This window comes from Scatophagus argus, chromosome 3 (genome assembly GCF_020382885.2).
Source record: "Scatophagus argus isolate fScaArg1 chromosome 3, fScaArg1.pri, whole genome shotgun sequence".
NCBI classification, from domain to species: domain Eukaryota; kingdom Metazoa; phylum Chordata; class Actinopteri; family Scatophagidae; genus Scatophagus; species Scatophagus argus.
Window position 1 is genome coordinate 19,031,900 of NC_058495.1, and position 19,993 is coordinate 19,051,892.

Genomic DNA, 19,993 nt, shown 5'->3' on the forward strand with positions numbered 1-19,993 from the left:
CGTGGAAACCGGTGTAGCCTGCAACCTCATTCTTTTTATCTCAGTAGAAGAAAAGATAATAGCTTTTTCAGAAATCTGAAGTCACTTCAAAGGTTAGTTTTCAGCCTAATCACGCACGCTTGTAGCTGTTCAGCCTGAGGCTTGCAAGGGCAGCCTTACCGCTCCTGAGCCATTCCTGGCAATGAAAATGACAGACACCTCTGCTGTCAGGACCGTCAGTAGTGTCATGAACATAAACAAGAAAAGCTCTCCATTGTACATCAAGCCTTTTCACTTTACAAAGACACTGTTTTAATTGTCTTTTCTGGTTTGATGATTCATGAGGTTTTTATTTCATAATCATGAACTGCCAACAAAGACAAAGCAACATGGGTCTGAAAGGTAAAATAAATAGATAAATACAAATTCAAAAAAACAAAGCCATTTTGTTTTGCATGCTTTTGAACTGACACATTCATGTATGAATCCATGATAGGGACACTTCAGTCAAAGCTTGAGCGCTTTGTGACACTTGCCAATAATTTCAAACACCGTATTCATTGACTAATTGCGGCATTACTTCAATCAATTCATTTCCTTGATGCAGTCACTCTGTTTTAGGGTTACCAGATCACAATGTAAAAATGAGAGTGTATGCAGTTAAATAAATACAATCTGTGACATGATTTATTTTAAAGTCAGTGCCACTTATTGCACCTCACCTGTTAAGATGATTTTCTAGGCAAATAATGAATTGACAGTTTGGCTCATGAAGCCAACTGGCACCAGTTAAATGTGCATTTGCATCATGCTTGCATACACTAAGGCTTGTTACACTTGATATTATTAAGTTCACCATTATTACTTAACGTGTTTATTCTGTATAACTTAATGGCACAATGTTTTGTCTTGTTTTGAGTTGCTGTGGAGGGGCTACTTTTTCTTAACATTTGGATCGTGGGTTTTGCCTTCAAAGTAAAGGTCTCCCTCTTGTATTGCAGTATATTAAAGCTTTCTACAACAAGACATGGATGGAGAGATATGGGGAGCCTGTTGCTGCAGAGACAGCCACCCTCCTCTGGTCCATCACTGTGTCCATATTTGCTATTGGGGGCCTTCTGGGAGCTCTGTGTGCCTCTTTAATCATCAGATCACTGGGAAGGTGAGTTCACTTTCGTGTGTGTATAACCAGTTCTTGGTCATGTAACAGTGAAGTGATTCTCCTACTGTTGTATCATCCATGTGACTTGAATCACAAAATTACATTAGTAGACAAGACTCAGTATTTTCAGCCATTTAGCAGCTGATTTCAGTGTCCTTTTTCTCTTTTTTTTTCCTTTCCATTCTCAATTATTTTCTGAAGAATATTATTTCTCATCCAACCTGGGCATTGGAATCCGATGAACATACATTTTGCATTATTTTACATGAGAAATGTCTGTAATTGCTTTTTTTGTACTTGCTTTCCTCAGTGGTTTAAACCTGATAATATAATTCACATAATTCTGTGCACCAGTCAGAGTTAAGCAGCTTTTGAATCAAAGTCTGATGACAGTTGTGAGGTCGTTTGCTTATGACCCACCAGTCACGGCTGGTGAGCATGAGACAAAGAGAATGGGACCCAGGTGCAGACAGACTGACTATGGTTCAATAATTTATTGCCACAGTGGAGGTTACAGGCAGACAGAAAAGTAGCGGTCAGGTTCAGGTACAAAGTCAGGATAAGTTCAGGTTCTGGTGGCTTGAACGCGAAGATATAAATCACATAACTTTGACAGTCTGGAGGCTAACTGAGGAAAAGCGGCTTGTATATGTTCTGCGGGGCTAAACACAGAAAGTAGGTGGGAGGGTTAGGTAGGCCAGGAAGGAGGGACTTGATGTGAGAGTCAGGTTACTGGACAAATGGAAAAGTCTGAGGGCACCTGCTGGACAGATGGAAAATGGCAACGATGGCTAGGAAGCACATGGGCATGGGGGGAAGAGAGATGTGATTGAGAGGGGCAAGAACATACAACAAACAAAAATAAAGCTGTGGTGGAATAGTCAGAAAAATTATGATCTATGCCTTTTCCTTTCCTTGACCTCGATGGAGAGCATCATAAGGTCAAAGAAAAGATATAGCACTCGCACTAGGGCCACAAAGAACTGTGGGATGGCATCATCTCCTTGCCTTTTGTAGAGGCTGGTCCACAGTATCCGATGAAATATGAAAGGAAGCGTCTTTCTTCAGCATTTAGAAAGTCCAGCCAGCCCTTATTATGGCTTTCTATTAGTCTTTTCACTCAGTTAAGCAATAAGCAGTCTATTCGAGCGCAGCCCAGTACAGAGACATTGTGACTCCACCCAGGCCTCATGAACAGACAAGCTTTTCCACTTTTTATAGATAATATATAAGGATGTTCTCCTTTCCTGATTCTTAACATAGATTAATGTTTTTTCAGTCACAAATACTTCATATTACAGGACAAAACCAATCAATTCATTCATTTTTATGTAATGTATAATTTCTTGGGGGTGGACAAAACAAATCTTCCTCAAATAATGACAGAGTACATTATTTTTAGTGAGGAAACATTTGCTTATGTTGTGAATCACCACCAGATGCACCAAAAAGGAAACTTCTCCTAACGCTTGTACTTGCCTCAAGATTTTTTTTTTACATTTACCCTAAAGTTCACTCACAAACGCTTGGGATCATTTGGTCTGTTGTGCTCATGATCATGAGTAACACTTCCCTTCACTACCTTTCTTGCAAATGTTGTAGTGGACCTGCACTAAGAACAAGTACTTGTTGTTTTCAGTATCATCTCTTCACCCCCCTCAATGACGACTGCTGGTCCTATCAAGTATCAGCAGTAATTAAAGTTGATACTGAACATCTTTATTATATTGCCTTTTGTTACTGAAAGAAAATGGCCATGAATTTTTGTGTATATTCGACAAAGTTACATGGTGGTGATATACGTACATGGTTTCCAAGGACATAAATGCAGTAAATTGTAAAAAGTCTGCTTCTGAACAGCAGGGGATTGAGAACTCATTCTCCACTGTGAGATCCAGTGTGATGAGTTGGGTTTTCTTTTCACTGTGTTTCAGCACCTTTGAGCTGTATGCCCTTCTGCCCCTCCAGGGACAGACTGTGGCACTGACAGAAGCACCTCAATGCTCCTCAAATAATATACGTTGAAAAGAATCTATTATCCACTAATGATGAGGCTGTCACTCTCTGAGCAGGCAAGACTTATGAAGCTTTTATTCTGAGGCATCTGAGAAAATTAGGGTGACCTTAAGATTCACCTTGGATTTCTCAGGTGGTGATTTTCAGTGTTTTGATGAGGGTAAAAAGTATTACTCATTCTCCATCCATATCCACTGCCAGACATCTGTGGACCAGCTGGTAGTTTTGCACAGTGTCTTGGAAAGGTTGAAATTCAGATGTCAGGGAGAAGAACTGAAAATATATTAGCAGATGAGGACACATGGAGCAATTTAAAAGAAAAGTATTTCAAAGAAGGACCAACTAGTCTATTAAAAGGTTGTCATTGAGGTTAATGTAAATGCTTTTTTTTTTCTTTTTTTTTTTTAAAACCCCAAACTAAACAAAACAAAACAAAACAAAACTGTGATGTCTAAATAAGTTTCCAAGAGACGGTTTAAGACATTTCAGCACAAATTTGTTTTCTGAAAACAAGCCAGTGTTTAAAACCCACCTTACTTCAAGCCAGTAATGTTTCCTGTAAAATAGAGTTTTGCTAGATTTATACACAATAAAGAGAAAAACATCTCTCTAACAAAAGCAGACATGACATAACAGAGAATCAAATTAGACCTGGGACCTCAAGATTTACACTTGAACTTCCTCTTAAGATTCCTGGTGCTGTGCTTACCTTCGATTCATAAAAGAAGGGGAGCTTAAAAAACCCTGCTTAAGCAGATTCTATGAATCCCATTTGATTTCCAAACCTCAAATCAGCTTAGATTGACAGCACCTACCTGCACAAATGAGAGCTTATAGCCATGGACCAAAAGAGAAAATCATACTTTCTGGATGGTGAGACCACACAGTGATGGTAGAGGATACTGAAGCCAGGCAACATGTATTATTCACTGGACTCCAAAGTGGGTTGAAGAAGAAATGCAAACATGCAGCTTGGGAGTGTGTCACTGCTGCAGTGAAACAGAATGAGCAAATCCCTTACGTCAAGTCTCAACTTGCATAGAGATCAGATCATTTCTACATGAAAGTTTTTTATATATGCTTTTCTGCTTAAGTCGGCTGTCATACTGAAGATAAAAATTGATAGGAAGTCTGTTTTTATAAACAAGACTCCTGGTGTTCCCTTCAAACTCTGCTACAAATGTCTCTGTGTTAGTGTTAGCACAGGCTGCTGACCGGCAACATCCTCATGACAAACCTGAAAAGGTTTGATGCTGCAAGTGAATGAAGGCTGCCTGTATGCACCATTAGAAACCTGTGAAAAAGGAAGAAAAAAATTAAATTCTTGGCCTTCTTGCTTGACCCTCAGGTCCTCTGAAAAGCCCCTTGCCACATGACTGTGTGTGCTGAGGGTGAAGGTCCCCCCCACATCATGATTAAACTAGTATTATCCTTCTGACCCAAGGTTGTTCTTATTCTCTCACTTTATGAGACTTAAAACACCTTTCAGTCTGTATCTATATATATGTAAAGATCATTTTGAATTGATCACACAAAGGCTAACCGATGGTGAACAGCCTCCTTTGGAGAATAGAGATTGCTTTTTGTGCTTTGCTGGCTCAGAAGAATAGTACACGTCCACTCCTTATCCTCTTGAAGCCACGAGTGCCACTCTTAATTATTCTTTTTTATAAATCTGAAACAACTCCTGAAATGTTTCTGAAGTCAGATTAGCTCAATGTGATTGTTATTGTTATAAAATAAATGAAATTTGTGCAGGATCATTTTAACTTGTGCCTTTATAGATGATGTTCTTTGCTCAAGTTCGACTTTTATTTTGACTTCAGAAAGGGAACCTTGCTGGCGAATAACGGCATTGCCGTGATAGCTGCTCTGCTGCTGTCCCTGGGTGAGAGCGCAAAGTCTTTTGAGATGCTCATCATTGGCCGGTTCGTAATTGGGGTGGACTCTGGTAAGTGTTTCATTCAGTGTTGGGCTCAGGCTGTCTGAGGAATGAAAAGAATGTATGCAGTGTGGCGACAGCCGGTGAATATTAACATTAGATTAAATTTAGGTTAAAATTGTTTTATTATTGACTCAAATGTTATGCTTGCTACACCTCTGCAATAAAAACACAGCAGGAACCTTTAACTCTCTGGTCATTTAGGGGCAATTCACGTAGGGCAGCATATATGGCACAGCATCACATTTTCTGGACCTGTCATTGATCATGTTGTATCTATCAGAAATGCATCCAAAAGAAGATGCAAACAGTGTGCAGAAAACTACTAAAAAGGAGTGAAAACAGTGAATCGTGAACACTTTTTGCTACTACACAAAGAAACCTTTAAAAGAAAACAAATTTTGAGGGTGATTATCTTGGTACTTGTGTTCCATTTCCCACAAAAGAAATTTCAAAGGTGTAAATTCTAAGAAAAAGTAATATAGACTTGTGAGCCCAGCCCCAAGGAAAAGAAAAATCTATGACAATTGACAAATACAAATTACAGCTCTAACATTTCCTTCTGAACTGCAAATCTTCAGTTAAGGAGGAAAAGCGTAACATCAGTGCTCCATCTTCTCAGTTATTGTGAGTTGTGTTACCTGCAGACCAACATTTTAGAAAGATCAAATTGTAGTTTCCAAAAATGATAAGGCTTGAAGGAAACCGAGTATATCCTATTCCTATCACGAGCAGTGCCTTGCTTGATCTATACACTTTGCTTTGTTCTGCACACCGTGAGTTGCTGATCAGAGTTTTGATTCACCACTTGTATGATTAACAAATCATTTTAAGTACTAAGTCGAGATTTAAAAGTTAATCTGAGCTGGACACAATCTTATATGTCTGGATCAATGTCCAGTTCAGCATCGACGTCCATGAGATGTATGTTGCCTGACAACACATATTCACTGCAGAGCAGGCAGTCACTTGTTCTAAATCACGAACACTGATTTGTGCAAAAAAAGCTGCGTGATGATTAAATGTTCTGCCATATTTCTAATTCACAGACCACATGGGTTGGCCACCTACTGCCATAAAAGTCAAGTCAGTTCTTAAATGCTGCTGTGTGTTAAATACTTAAAAAACAATTCAGACATACACCATATAGACAAAAGTATTTGGACAAGCCTCTTTATTATTGAATTTAGGTGTGGTATAAATAAGGTCCACAAAGACAAGGCCGAGATGAGTCCAGTGTGGCAGAACCCATCTGGCTTGCACAGAACCCTGACTTCAACTCCATTGAAACCCCTAGGATGAACCAGAACAGAGACCTTAAGCCAGACCCCCCACTGTCCAACACCAGTGCCCGACCCCACAAATGCTTCTCTGCATGAATGGGCAAACCCCCCACAGAAACACTCAAAAATCCAGCGGAAAGCCTTTTCAGAAAAACTGAAGCTGCCTTAACTGCAAAGAGGAGACCAACTCTACACCAATGTCCATGCACTTACAATGTGATCGTCCAAAGTTCCAGCTGGGGTAATCGTCAGCTGTCCCGTTAGTTTTGTCTATTTAGTGTACATCTTTCCAGACTGCTGAAGGCTTAAGATAAAAGAAACACCGTGCAGCTCACTGCTCTACCCACACATGTAAGCAATTTCTTTGGTTTTTCCACTCAGTGGTAATGGGAGCGCTATCTCTTAAAAAATGATATTTATTATTAATATTTGTTGTGTTTAGGTCATTTAAATTTGTTTTTTGTGCTTTCAGTAGCAAAAAGTTTAATATGTTGTTTTTTTTTCCTGGCAGGTATAGCTCTCAGCGTACTTCCTATGTACTTGGGAGAGATCACACCAAGACATATCAGAGGTTCCATTGGCCAGTTCAACTCCATCCTCATCTGCTTGGGAGTGTTTACAGGACAAGTGCTGGGGCTGCCCGAGCTGCTGGGTCAGGTTGGTGTGGTTAGAGATTAAAGCATCTTTATGTAATTATACAGTCTTTGCATGTCAAGAGAGAATTTAGTGACTTTTGACTTTAGTTTGGAGCCAGTGTCAAACAATACGAGCTGCATCTTAAAGCATTTCCGCTTTGCCTCCAGCAGTCCTCCACTGTTGATAGTGTTGGTCATTGATTTCAACTGTAAATGTTTAATTGTTCAACAGTAGTTGCACTCTCTGATGTCTGTTGTTGAACTTATTCCAGTAGAAGACAAACATATGTAGATAATTCTTGATGTTTCTTCGTCCTGTCAAAAATATAACAGAGAAATTAGTTACTTACCTGTGAATGTTTGGCAGAAAGATAAAATATCTTAAATATATAATATATATATATTTATAATATATGGATAAATATCCCCACCAAACATTTTCCAGCACATTGTAATGCTTTGTTTTGCCTGGTGTGTTTGTAGGTGCAACACAAGTCTTATCTGAGCACATTCTTGTCATGTGGGTGTAAATCTTTCAGTTGTGCTCGTAAATATTTTGTGTGGAGTCTCATTTAAAGAGTGGACTTCACTGTTGTGCAGAAAATCACAACGGATTGCATTGTATTAAAGAGAAATGGCAAGTAGTAGTTCACACAGTACACACAGGGACCATATTGGAAACTGGTATTCTCATTTTTACACTTCAACTTGTGGATTCATTGTCTCCTTTAGTGATAAAATCAGTTAATCAATCAGTCATTTGATCAGTGCAGGTTCATCTCACTCACTGAGGTAGGACAATGTGGGTTAAAATGAAACCATCACATGAACACATAAACTTTTGATTATTTTGCAAGCTGCTGGGGAGTCCATGGCATTCCCGGCTTTGTGGGTCAGTCAACCTTTGAAGTCACAACAAAACAAATCAAAACACACACGCACACACAAAATCTCCTTTACGATGCCTGGCACGACATAAAAAGGGAAGAAAAGAAGTCCAACAGTAGTCGTGCAAAAGTCACAGTGCTGTTAAAACTTTAACAGCCTCAGCATCTCAGTGTTAGCAGAGATGATGAAGCCTCTTGTGTGAGTGAGCAGCTTTGGTCCACAGTAGTTTATAATTTAATTTCAACTTGACTTCCAAGCTTGAGCTCCTAATGGAGACAAAAGACAGACAATATCCATAAACCACTGGTGCTACAAAACCCACTACAAAAGACGACAGAAACAAGTATGATCGTACAAAAGAGTGCCCCATAACCATCCCTGAAAACACAAAGACCCACAAATAGCTCACAAAGATTAAGTCTTCCTCCCTCACTTATTGATTTCCTATCACCACTTTCCTGGGTAAATGGGTGATGCAGACTGCCTGGTAACACCGCCAAATCAGCCACTTGTCTTCTTCAACCACTTGAGTAATAAAGTCACGCTTTTGCCCTGCACAGTATTTGCTTGGTTCTATCTGTCGCTTGTTTCATTAAGATATACACTGGAATCCTCAATCACACCTTTTTACCCTGAAGGAAGTGCTAACACCCCCCAACACACACACACACACACACACACATAAATCCTTGTCACCTTAATGCCCACCGCACACAAGTTAAACCTTATCGACTTGGCCTACTGCTGAGGCATTTTAATGATGAGGATCAAGTCGTCATCTGTACACTTGATTATTTGTGTGCTAGATTGTCAATTTATCTTTTAGGGCTGAAAACAGACTCTGGCCCACGGCATGCTTTCAAAGCCAGATTCAGTTGTGTAACGTGAACAGAAAGCCAATGATATTAAGTGCTTGACTCCTGGCTCATTCTGTTGACTTTGGCTCACTGCTTACTTTTGGCACAGTATTAAAAACTGAATAATTGGATGCATTTCTTCTAAAATGCTTTCCCACTTTGGCACGGATGTGATGGGTGAGACAGATTATATGTATACTGATCCATATAGTAGCCTTTACTACAGTTTATTCTATATTAGAACTGTATGGTGGAGGTTGATTGTTTCGTAGTTTCATTCCTGTTTAAAATCACACAAAGAGTGGACACCGAGTGCTGAAATTTTCAATTTAAGAAGAATCAACTGTTTTGGCAGTATATATATTTTTTACATACACATACTGAATTTGACTTCTGCATTTAACCCATCCTTAGTTGAACACACATGCAACACAAAAAGCTGACAAATTACATGCAGTGAAACACACACAGGAGCAGTGGGCAGCGTCAAGCGACCGGGGAGCATATTGGGGGGTTTAAGTGCCTTGCTCAAGGGCACATCAGCCAGCTAATGAAGGGGGGGGGCATTTTTTTGCATTAATCACTCCACCACACCCAATTTTTTCCTGCCCGTCCGGTGGGGGAATCGAACCGGTGACCCTTCGATCACAAGCCTCTTCTCCAACCTCTAGGCCACGGCTGCCCCCAAATTTAACCAAAGTGTTTGGAGGCCAATTATCCCTGTCAAACCAAAGACACTGGGTACCAGACTGATACTAGAATAAATATACTTAAGACAACTATGAGTACTTTACATATCTGTCTGAATGCTAATTTTAAAGTTAGTAAACTGAGGGTTTTTAATTGGCCCAACTAATGGTTTAGACATATAAGAAAGTATTTTTCATTAACAAACAATTGTAATATTTTCCTGACACGTTTGAATGAAGTGTTATTGTGATATTGCGGTTACTGCCGAGTTACAAGCCAGTAGAGATTTCCAGTTTTATTTTCATGGTGCAACATTCCTATGAATTTTGCCAGCGTTCTCAGAAACACGTCGCTTTCTTTTATTTAAACAATATGTTAACATAGTGGTTTATAAGTTGTTTGTTGTTTCACATTAAATTTAAATATTGCTTTCATGTTTAAAAGAAGCAATTATCCTTGCCAGTAGTTTTATTTAAAATGTTGCTCCCTCATTTATGGCTCATGGCCATGACAGGCTATATTAACACTGAGCTTATTATGGGCCTGATTTTGAAGTTTGCTTTTTTGCCTCGCAAGAGTTGGCAACACTGATATGAATATAGAATATTTAGTTGGTTAAACAGATACAGATACCGATAATGGTGTACTCTCTACTACTACTAATCTCCATTATCAGATATCCACATGTGAATGAAGATAAGCAAATAATTAAGAAATCACATTTCACCAAGTGCATCCATCTTCTTTTGCTGTTTTCCCGTGCCTACAGATTGTGCATCCGAGCACAGATATCTGTTTAGAAAGGTTGTTTTCTTGACTTTTTGATGAATTCTGTGAATGGGATTTGTAAAGGTGTGCTGGTACATTAACCACAGGATGAGCTGTTTCTGCATACCTACAGCGACAAGATGGCATGAGACTGTGCAGCATCTGTATTTGTCTGTGTAATTGTTTGCATATGATAACATACTTCAAAGCCACAAACAGCCAGACAGCATCCACATCCTTTTGTGTTTGGGACTCATAATCTATGTGCATAACACAGTATTGCATATTTCCAGCAATATTTTTGCTTTCCTTACAAAAATGGCAATTTAAGAACAGCAAGCATATTTCTCAGCCAGTGAAAATTGGATGAAGCTCCTTTTTACATAATTTCCATAGGCCCATGCTGTGCAGCATAGAAGCTTAAGAATTGTTATGATTAATCTGTTTTCTGTTTGCTTCTCCATGATTCACTTTAATGGGAAGAAAAATATTATGCATTTCAATGCCTTGTTTCTTACTTCGGATCTAAACTCAAACCCTGTTTTTAAGCCACTCGATTTTGATGTTGGATGCATCAAAAATACAGCATATCTATATATATATATAAAAATTCTATATCCACAAAATAAGTAAAAATAAATTCCATCCCAAATGTATTCCTTCCTAAATCAATGCATATTTTAAACTTTAAAAGAAAATGAAGGAAGGAATCAATAGTGTTTGGAACCCATGCATGTCTTAAGCTGTGAATCTCCTCATTGTTGGTTTTATTTTCAGAGGATTTGACCAAGTTCTCCTCTCCTGTTTTCTCCCACTGTGCCTTTGCACTGACATTTACACATGGGCATAGTGTCTGAGCTTCGACCAAGCAGCTACTCATTTTTCATTTATAAGTATTGGTCTGTCCTATCCATCGTTTCGACCTGCAGAAATCCTTTATAAATATCATATGGGGTTGTGTGTCTTCACGCAGCCATTGTTATCACCCTGTGTCACCTTTCAGGACAGCCTGTTTGCTTGTCATTTGCCAAGGACATCACAGACATGTGTAACATGTCTGATGATAAATAGCTGACATTCGGTGGTTATGAGTTTCAAACAGGTTTCCTCTCAGTGGACTCTTTGGTTAAAGGGAACCGGTCTAAGATGTCACTTGTTGTGGGGTGCAAAATGGTGATAAGCTTTGACAAATGGTAATTAGTCTAACCTTCATGTTTAGCCACTGACATTCTCCCGGTAGAGACACATGTTTATTCCAGCATTATAGCAGGGACAGGCTTTAGCCAGTCTGTCACTGAGGTCCCATGAGACACTGAACTCATCAAAAGGCCTCAAATGCAGCTTACAGCAGAAAGGTTAGATTCAGTAGCCTTTATTTGTATTCTGTGTCCTCCATCACACCTGCCCTAAGCTTCGGACAATCAATGCATGGTTTAGTGTGGGGATTGTCACTGTGGGGCAATTCATTTCTAATGGTTGTCACACTGGGTATCAGACAACGGAATAATAAAACGTTTTAAATTACTTTAATGTTCCCCTTTAGGTACTATGTATTTGAATGCTTTAATCTTTAATCAGTATTCCATCCATCCACACGCATTAAAATTGTGTTTCATCACTGATCAATACAACCAGTGTTCTGGTTATATTGATCAATAATGAAACACTGATCAGTGTTTCTGCAACATGACTCTTATGTTTATACGGCAAAATTAGAGCACATACACAGGTTTTTAAATGTGGTTAGGCCCGTTAAATTAGGTGACTGAGTCCTTTCGCTTTGCCGGTTGTCAGCTTTGTCTTTTTGTTTTAGGAGGCAGCATGAATATCCAGTGAAAACATCCTGGTCATTCTGTTTTTAAATCTATTGCATCGGTCTCTCTTTCAAACTCAACACAGACTGATCGATGACGTAGGACTGCTGAAGCAGAGCTGGATGGAAAACTATTCATGCGTCAATGTCCAGATCTTAAATGTGTCGTAGCATCGCGTGAGAAAAGGTGTGAAGATGTTTCCATCACCACCAGCTGGAGCTGAAGCTAAATACCTGCAGGGTTACTGTAGGGTCTGCCTAGACCTGGGAGTTATTTGTGATTGTACTCTTTCCCCTGAAGCCAAATTTCAGATGTTAGAGGGTGTATATGTAAATGCTTAAGGTGTTTGCAAATTTTGAAGACAAGCAGAAACACTTTGTTTCTGTAATTCAGTCAGGCCTGCAGTCAGATTGAACATCTGATAAACATTCAAGTGTTGCTTAAATTGAAATTAGAACAAAAAGGAAAAAAGGTCATTATTTATACAATCATGGAGTACTGATGGAGTACAGATATAATATAATAATACCTGTGTTCCTCTAGTGTCCCCTGCCATGTCATCGTGTACCTTAGCGTCATACGTTCCCACATTCTCTCTAGCGTTTAGTCTACCTGGTGTGTTGGATTCGTTTGGCCATTGGATTTGTTTGCCTGTTTTGACTGCCTCACTGAACTTGTGTTGCCTGTTTGAAAACTGTGAGTGTCTCCTGAATGAGTCCTGGTCCAGAGTCGTGCTGTTGGGTCCTTTTCTCAGTTTTGTGCTGAGCAGGTAATGTACAATAGTCTTAGAGAATTTCTGACTTTGTCACTGAAAACAGCTGACTGAGCGACCCAACACAGTAAAAGCGAAAGTTGCTGTTGAGGTTGAGGGAAGCTGCGGATTCAAGTAATAATTCTCTGTAGGTTTGTCACTATGAGCAACCCCCCTTCACTCTGTCACGTTGTTGTTTGATACATTATTATTAAAAAAATATTGATTATAGCTGCTAAAAGTAAGTAAGTCCTCCCAGTGGAATGCCATTTCCCCAAACCATAAGGTGCGTTGCTTTAATATTTTAAGAATAGGACAGCACACACCTGCAAGGACCAATTGTCAATTTTCTCTTCTGACAGAGCATCATGAAAATAGGCTCCCAGAGGAGGTGACATTCATTACAAAGCGCTACAGGCACAAGGATGATGCACTTTTCTGATGCTGGCAGATCTCCACCTATACAGTATTCCAATAGCTTAGAGTCTGGTCACATGAGGTTTTCACAAAAAGGCGAATTTAATGTGGAATCGCTCCACAGAAATGTTAACCTTTCCGATAACTAGACGTGACTAGAAAAAAAGTCTAAAGGGGAAGAAGAGAGTCCCTCTCTCTCAATGAGTTAGCATCTTGACATTTTTAAGTTTCGAATTATTTGGTATGCAATATGCATTGCTGGATTGATTTAAAAAAAATCTTATTTACTTGCCACTTAATTGCTCTTCCAGGACATTTAAGTATCAGATATTCTCAAGGTTTTTTTATCTCCTGTAATGCACCTTGTAATCCATCATGCGTTAGTCTCTAACCAGCTGACAGTGAGTGACAGCCAATTAAATCTCACCGCTCACTGTGTAAAGGTTTGCAATTAGCTGTTTGCTGCCTGTACCAAAGTCAGGAAGGATTCGTACAGCAGGTTCATCTATCACATGGAGAAGGATCTGACGAGGTAATTAAAGTAATTAAGACTGATCTAACACAGTTAATATTAGCTCGTACAGTCGGATACAACACAGATGTGAGCCTCCTGACATTCACATTACCTCTGTGTCAAAGATTAGCTGTTCACACTAACGCCCTCTTTGGCTCCGTGGTGGTCCTTCTGCAGCAGCAGCCGAGGCGTCAGTGAAATGCACATTCTCCTCTGATTTGTTCCCCTCAGCTCAAGACAACAAAGATCTGTTTCATGCTCTGCTTTTGTATAATCACAGGATGACAATACACCCAGCAGCCTCTCCATTCTCAGAGGAGATAATTGAGAGGAAAAACTGCAAAGCTCTCGGAATGCAGCAATGAACCCTTTGTTGGTTTCGTTTCGTTTACTGTAAACGAGTATCACTCCAGGTCATAGCCGGGCTTTCTGAGCTGTGATTTGTTTTATCACTAGGGATTATGAGATCGGAGCCCAGCAGGAAGACCACAGCCTGGCTCAGCATGCATGCTCCAGTTAAAAACAACTATTGGTAGATGCCAGAAGGCATGCCCTGTGTGTGTGTGTGTGTGTGTGTGTGTGTGTGTGTGTGTGTGTGAAGCAGAGGAATACGTATGTGTTTCGACCTCATTCTGCACCTACAAATGATCATTCTTCAGTTTTCTTGCAATTGTCAAGTCAATTGACCGTTACTGCAGGCGTTGTATGGGAATGTCGGACTGTGTCACAACATCACATCTGTCAGTGTTCTGTCAATATGCTTTACATCTCCTTGCTGTAAACATCTTTCATCAATAATTCTCTTTTTTCTCTTGCCTGACAATCAGAAGTAATCAAAAGAAGAAGTAGAAGGAAAATATGTTTCTCTTAAGGTGTATATAGAGCAATCCACAGAGATCGATGTTTATTAAACATGTATTAAATCATCTTCTCACATCTCCAGCTGGGATGAGATGACCCAGAGCTCAGCATCACTAGTAGGCACAGCATGCTATGATCACAGAGAAAAGAGTTGGACTATTAACAAGGTAGGCAAGCTTGTTTTATCAGTCAGAAGCAAAAAAAAGCTTCAAGGAATTTCTTAATGGCCTCACTGAGATGCATAATTAAACTCAAACCTCTTCTGTGTCGTGTTAAATAAAATGTGAAGGGAATATATTTACTTCTTGAGAGTACAGAAGCTTCACATTTCACACATTCATTAGGGAGTCATACCAACTCATTTTACCATTTCCAAATTTTTTACTGACTTGGTGATAAAGTGATGCAGTGTTGATATGGGACAATATTTCTATCCATTAGAGATCAGTGATAGACCCTGTAGGTCTGCAGTAGGGCTACATAAAACAGTAATCCCTCCATATCATGGGAGTATATTTGTGATCCTTAATTGTTCTGTATGTACACTATATAGTACAAATATGTAAACTGCATAGCTATCAGCACACCATATGGGTACCCCAATCTATTTTTTATTATTAAAGAAAGACTGAAACACAATTTTCCATTGTAATTGTTTGTATATTTACCTTCTGTTGCAGATGTTTTTAAGTCATATATATGTCTAGTTAAGCTTTGTCGTTATTCCAATTGCTTAAATTGTTACATTTAATATTTTAATTTGATATTTAAAGCTACACTAACTCATATATATTTACTGATATTAATTAACAGTGGAAAGTTACTGTGTTCAAACGGAAAGTGTTCGCTTGTAGTGACAAGGCTGCAAACCACACGTCATCCAGTTCTTCTCAGATCCTTGGAGCATTTCAGCAACTTTCAGCCATTTAGTTTGATTTTATGAGCCAAAACTTTAACGCTTTGGTTTAGTCTCTCCAATCTCATTAAGACTGTTTTAGAAGCAGCAGGCAGCTATGATTTAATTGGACTGTTGAAGTCATTCTTCCACAAGGTCTGTCTTCTGTTTAGTCCAACACATACTGTACTTTACTGTTTTAAGTGTAATGCCATTTTAGTGTTGCAGACTATAACCTGTGAATGCGCACTTAATTTAAAGTTTAGCCTGAATACATCAGTGTTATTAAAGAAAAGTTAATTACACTATTTTATAAAGTTTTACAGGCTGATAAGTCTCTTTTTTTTCACCGAGTAAAGGTCAAGCAATTGAACTCTCAACGGTCATCTTATGAGTTGAGCGCTGACATTTTCTCTCCAAAGGGCACCTTCTTTCCACATTCACTCCATTAATATGAATATTCCTCATGAAGCATATCTGCCAAATTGATGGGGCTCTGGGTTCTTTCCTAAGGACAGTGTTTTGTATGAAGTATGCATGTTCAATATGTCGGTGTGCCACTGCAGTGCACAGGTCAGAGATCCCTCATGGTGTGTGATGTGCCATGAGCTGAGACTGTGTGGTGGCAGGTCAGTGAACTCATCCTTCCCACTCCTCTTAATTTCTGTGATAAGCCCTGGGGGATGATGACCACAGTGTTCATCAGGTTTTTCTTCATGTATTCAGCGCTAAAGCATTTTTGTGGATATTTTTACATTTTTGGGGAAAAAAAACCCCAAAAAACTAAACAAAACAACACTCGGTAACCTGTATTCTCCATGAATGATAATTTAAAATCCAAGGTTATCTTGAAAGACTCAGATTCAGACTCAGATTTGCTGTTCTTATTGTTGTTGTTGTAAAGCACTCTATTGAAAAGACCATTAAACACCAGTTTCCATAAATCTACCAGAACTTTTGATAAATATTTTGCCTCTGAGGCATTTTATGAAGAAGTCACTGTGTAATGGAACTTAGACCACCCAGATGATAAAAGACTTCTCATTAAATGCACTGGAGTTTGGCTGTTTGTCTTCTCTGCATCCATGCAGTCTGCAAATGTTCGCCCCGTAACACGACACACAGTTTCCAGTGTGACCCTCCAGCCAAAAAATGTGTCTTTCATCTTATTTTCCACAGCTGAATGTTTGAGCGTCACTATGCAGAGTTTGGCACTAGGAGACTCACTTACTCGTGCTCGTCTCAAAGTGTTAATTTTCTCTGCGCTCAGTGAAAAATCTGGTTTTGAGAGGTGTGCCTATGAACCGAAACACAGTGTGAAAACTCGATGCCTCCAGTGCACGAACACTGAAATTGGACTTTACAGTAAAACAGGAGACGCCTCCTGTGAATCGTTAATGAGAGAGAAGGCAGCTGCTGGGAAAAAAGCCAACTCAGTTTTTGAGTTTATAACATCCATTAAGGAAGGAACACCCTTGACCAAAGTCACTTCAAAACTTCTCTTTAAGCCCACATTTGTAAACTTTGTTTATAAAAGGACCAGTGTATAGGATTTAGTGGCATCCAGCTGTGTGTTTGCACATTGTAACCAACTGAAAAAACATGAAAAATGCAAATTTTCCTCTGTAGAGCCACTGTTTGGTTTGCCTGTTCTGTAGAAACATGGCAGCGCAACATGGCGGACTCTGTGGAAGAGGACCCACTCCCCATGTAGATATAAAGGACTTATACTAAGAAAGCAGAAACACAATTCTTAATTATAAATATTATTATAATTCTGGTTATTAGATTTCATTTCTGCCAATAGATTCCCTCAAATCTGACATACTGCATTTGTGGTAGCTACCATAGCAGAAGAGAGTTAACGAGAATTCTAAAGATTTTCATTTATTTATTTTTTTTTGTTTGTATGATTATGTGGGCTGAACTGAAACCGTGACATAAAAAAAATAAATAAATAAGATAATCTAACTATTTAGTTGTTTTTTATTTCCTGCAAATTGCTTGACATTTCCCAAATTCATCATTTGCATACTCAACATAACATGTTCTCATTGCTAATTAATGCTAGCATTACCTTTACACTTGTAGGTCTGACAACCTCTTACTGCTTACAGAAGAAGGAATGTACCACTTAAAGCATTCACATTCAAAGCATTGCCTTAAGTCTACACTCCATTTTCCACAATGGCAGTAACTCATTGCTCCTTGTGCAGTGTGATGCACCTCTTCCACGTCTGATGTTTTGCTTCTTCTCTTGATATTTCGACTGCAGGAGTCCAGGTGGAACTACTTGTTTTCCTTCCTGGCGTTGCCGGCGATGCTGCAGCTGTGTGTGCTGCCCTTCCTCCCTGAGAGTCCTCGCTACCTGCTGATGGAGAAGAGGGATGAGGCTGGAGCAGAAAGAGGTATTGCATACCTGCAGAATCCATACAGGCTGCCACACTGTAAGCTTTAATGTTCTTAGTACATTTGTGCTCTTTATGTTTAAAAGCAGCTCACATCTACACACGAATTATTCTGAGGGGTCAGGAGTGGCCCTTCAATGGTGCTTTGGGTCAATTTTCAAAGATTCCATGTACAAAATTCATAACAGAAAGGTTCATTTTTCACATCCGTTTTAAAAACAGAATTCAGGTGCTCGTATAAACATGCTTCCTACTAATTTTGGCAAATAGCATCGGAGGTTTGTGAAGCTAACAGCTCTTGTCTGCAACGTTCCTGTGGATGTTCAGACAAGTGCTGTGTCACTTGCCATTCTCAGCCACTTTTGGAGGCTCTTGTTTGTGGTGGATTAATGGACGTATATCTGAGATGAACATCTGAGATAATTATTTCCTCTGGAAGTTTTAGTCTCTCTCAATGATATCACTGATATATCTTTTGTGTTGGTGTGTTATGATTTGACCGAGTTGTGACTCAGTGAGGGAGTATGTTTTTTGAGTCATAATGGACAGGGTGCCTCATGTGTCTTCTCCTGTGCCTCCACTTTAGCATTTAGGAGGCTTTTGACTGAATATCCTGTGAAATATTCATTTTTGTTGTGTAATAGAACCAGTAATTCTCTGATGATTAAAATGTAGCCTGGGGAGAAGAGTTAATACTGGCCTCTGCATAAATTTCAAAATCGTTACTCATTTCTACTTGTATAATCTTGATGAAACGACCACTTAGAATACGTTGCTGTGTGACAGTAACATGTAACAGTGTTCGTCTTGTCTAAAAATGCATCACTGCACAAGAAATTTAGTGACAAACATAAATAATTTTGAGATGCTCGTTTTGACTTACTTTGTGATGTAATGCAATGCACATGTTTCAGTTTTATGTTTTAATCTCAATTGGTCGAAACAACTAACCACGATGGAGGCTTTGGTTCCGCACAGCAATATCTACATATTGGAATTTCTTTCATATTACATTATTTATAAAGGCGATCAAATCACCTCCTGCTTTCATTAATCACATGAAAGACCTTTCAGTCAGCAAAGCAAATAGAATTCTGCCTATAGTCAATAAATAATGTAATCATTCCCAAACCAAATTATTTTAGTAGCTTCTGCGGAGCCATGTACCCTCAGCGAATGTAGATGTATCTTCTCACCCAACCAGCACATAAAGGTTCTGGAGACTTAAACTAACTATAGCGTGATCCCGTTTTAATGGTGTGACATAAGAAGAAACAGCATGGGGCAGAGACATGGAACAAACTGCATGTGTTAGCGAAGCGTGTAGGAAAAAGATGTGACGTCAGATATGACTTTGATCAGGTCCGTCTCTTGGGTGATTTGAGCTTTTTGATGTCTATGCCCATACATTATAGATGGGTCCTCTCCAAGGGTTTGGTTACTCGTGGTCTTTGTAAAATGGCACGTCCTGTTTGTTTCTTCTGAACTCAGAGTTGGGCAAGAGTTTAGCAAAGTCACAGTGTCAGAGAACTGTCTGGTTCATTTAACTGATAAAATTTGTGATTAAATGATGAAATCCGTTTGAACTACAAATTTTATTCTGCTGTACTGCTCATGTTGGCATAAAAATCAGATGGCTTGGTTCACTTTACTTACTGTGCTGTAACTGCCTGGCAACACGTTAATTCAGAATACAGTATACCTGTGAAACAGACTGCACTGACGCAAAGGGGGAACATTTAATGTTTGATTTCATGACATTTTGCAATAGTTGATGAGTTGTCACCACTGCATGAGTGCCGTATGTGAGACAATGTGATATCTCGATGGCATCAGTTCATCTGAAGAGGAAAAACCTATTAACAATACCTGACAGAAATCTAATAAGATGTCAGAATATAAGAGAATATGAGAATAACACATGACGCTTGCACCACAGGTGTTCCCTATAGAGCAGATGTTGGGTCAGAAAAAAAGCAGATTTCCTCATCAACTGCTTGAGGGCAATATCTGTGTAGTAGAAATCAGGGAATTGGACCAAACTTACTCCTTTGCTTTTTGTGTAGGCACAGAAACATATCGAAGATGTTGTAGGCAACAGGACAAACTAAAA

The 19,993-nt window shown here is 39.2% G+C and overlaps 1 protein-coding gene across 4 annotated transcripts in view; it reads left to right on the forward strand.

The window, feature by feature from the left end:
- The window catches only part of slc2a9l2 (solute carrier family 2 member 9, like 2), an 88,938-nt gene that overhangs the window by 12,708 nt on the left and 56,237 nt on the right, over positions 1-19,993 (forward strand). For all 4 annotated transcript variants that reach the window (XM_046384483.1, XM_046384486.1, XM_046384487.1 and 1 more), the window contains 4 exons: positions 981-1,141; positions 4,984-5,108; positions 6,894-7,039; positions 17,748-17,880. In XM_046384483.1, coding sequence (XP_046240439.1) covers positions 981-1,141; positions 4,984-5,108; positions 6,894-7,039; positions 17,748-17,880 — 565 coding nt within the window. The remainder of the gene's footprint in view (positions 1-980; positions 1,142-4,983; positions 5,109-6,893; positions 7,040-17,747; positions 17,881-19,993) is intronic.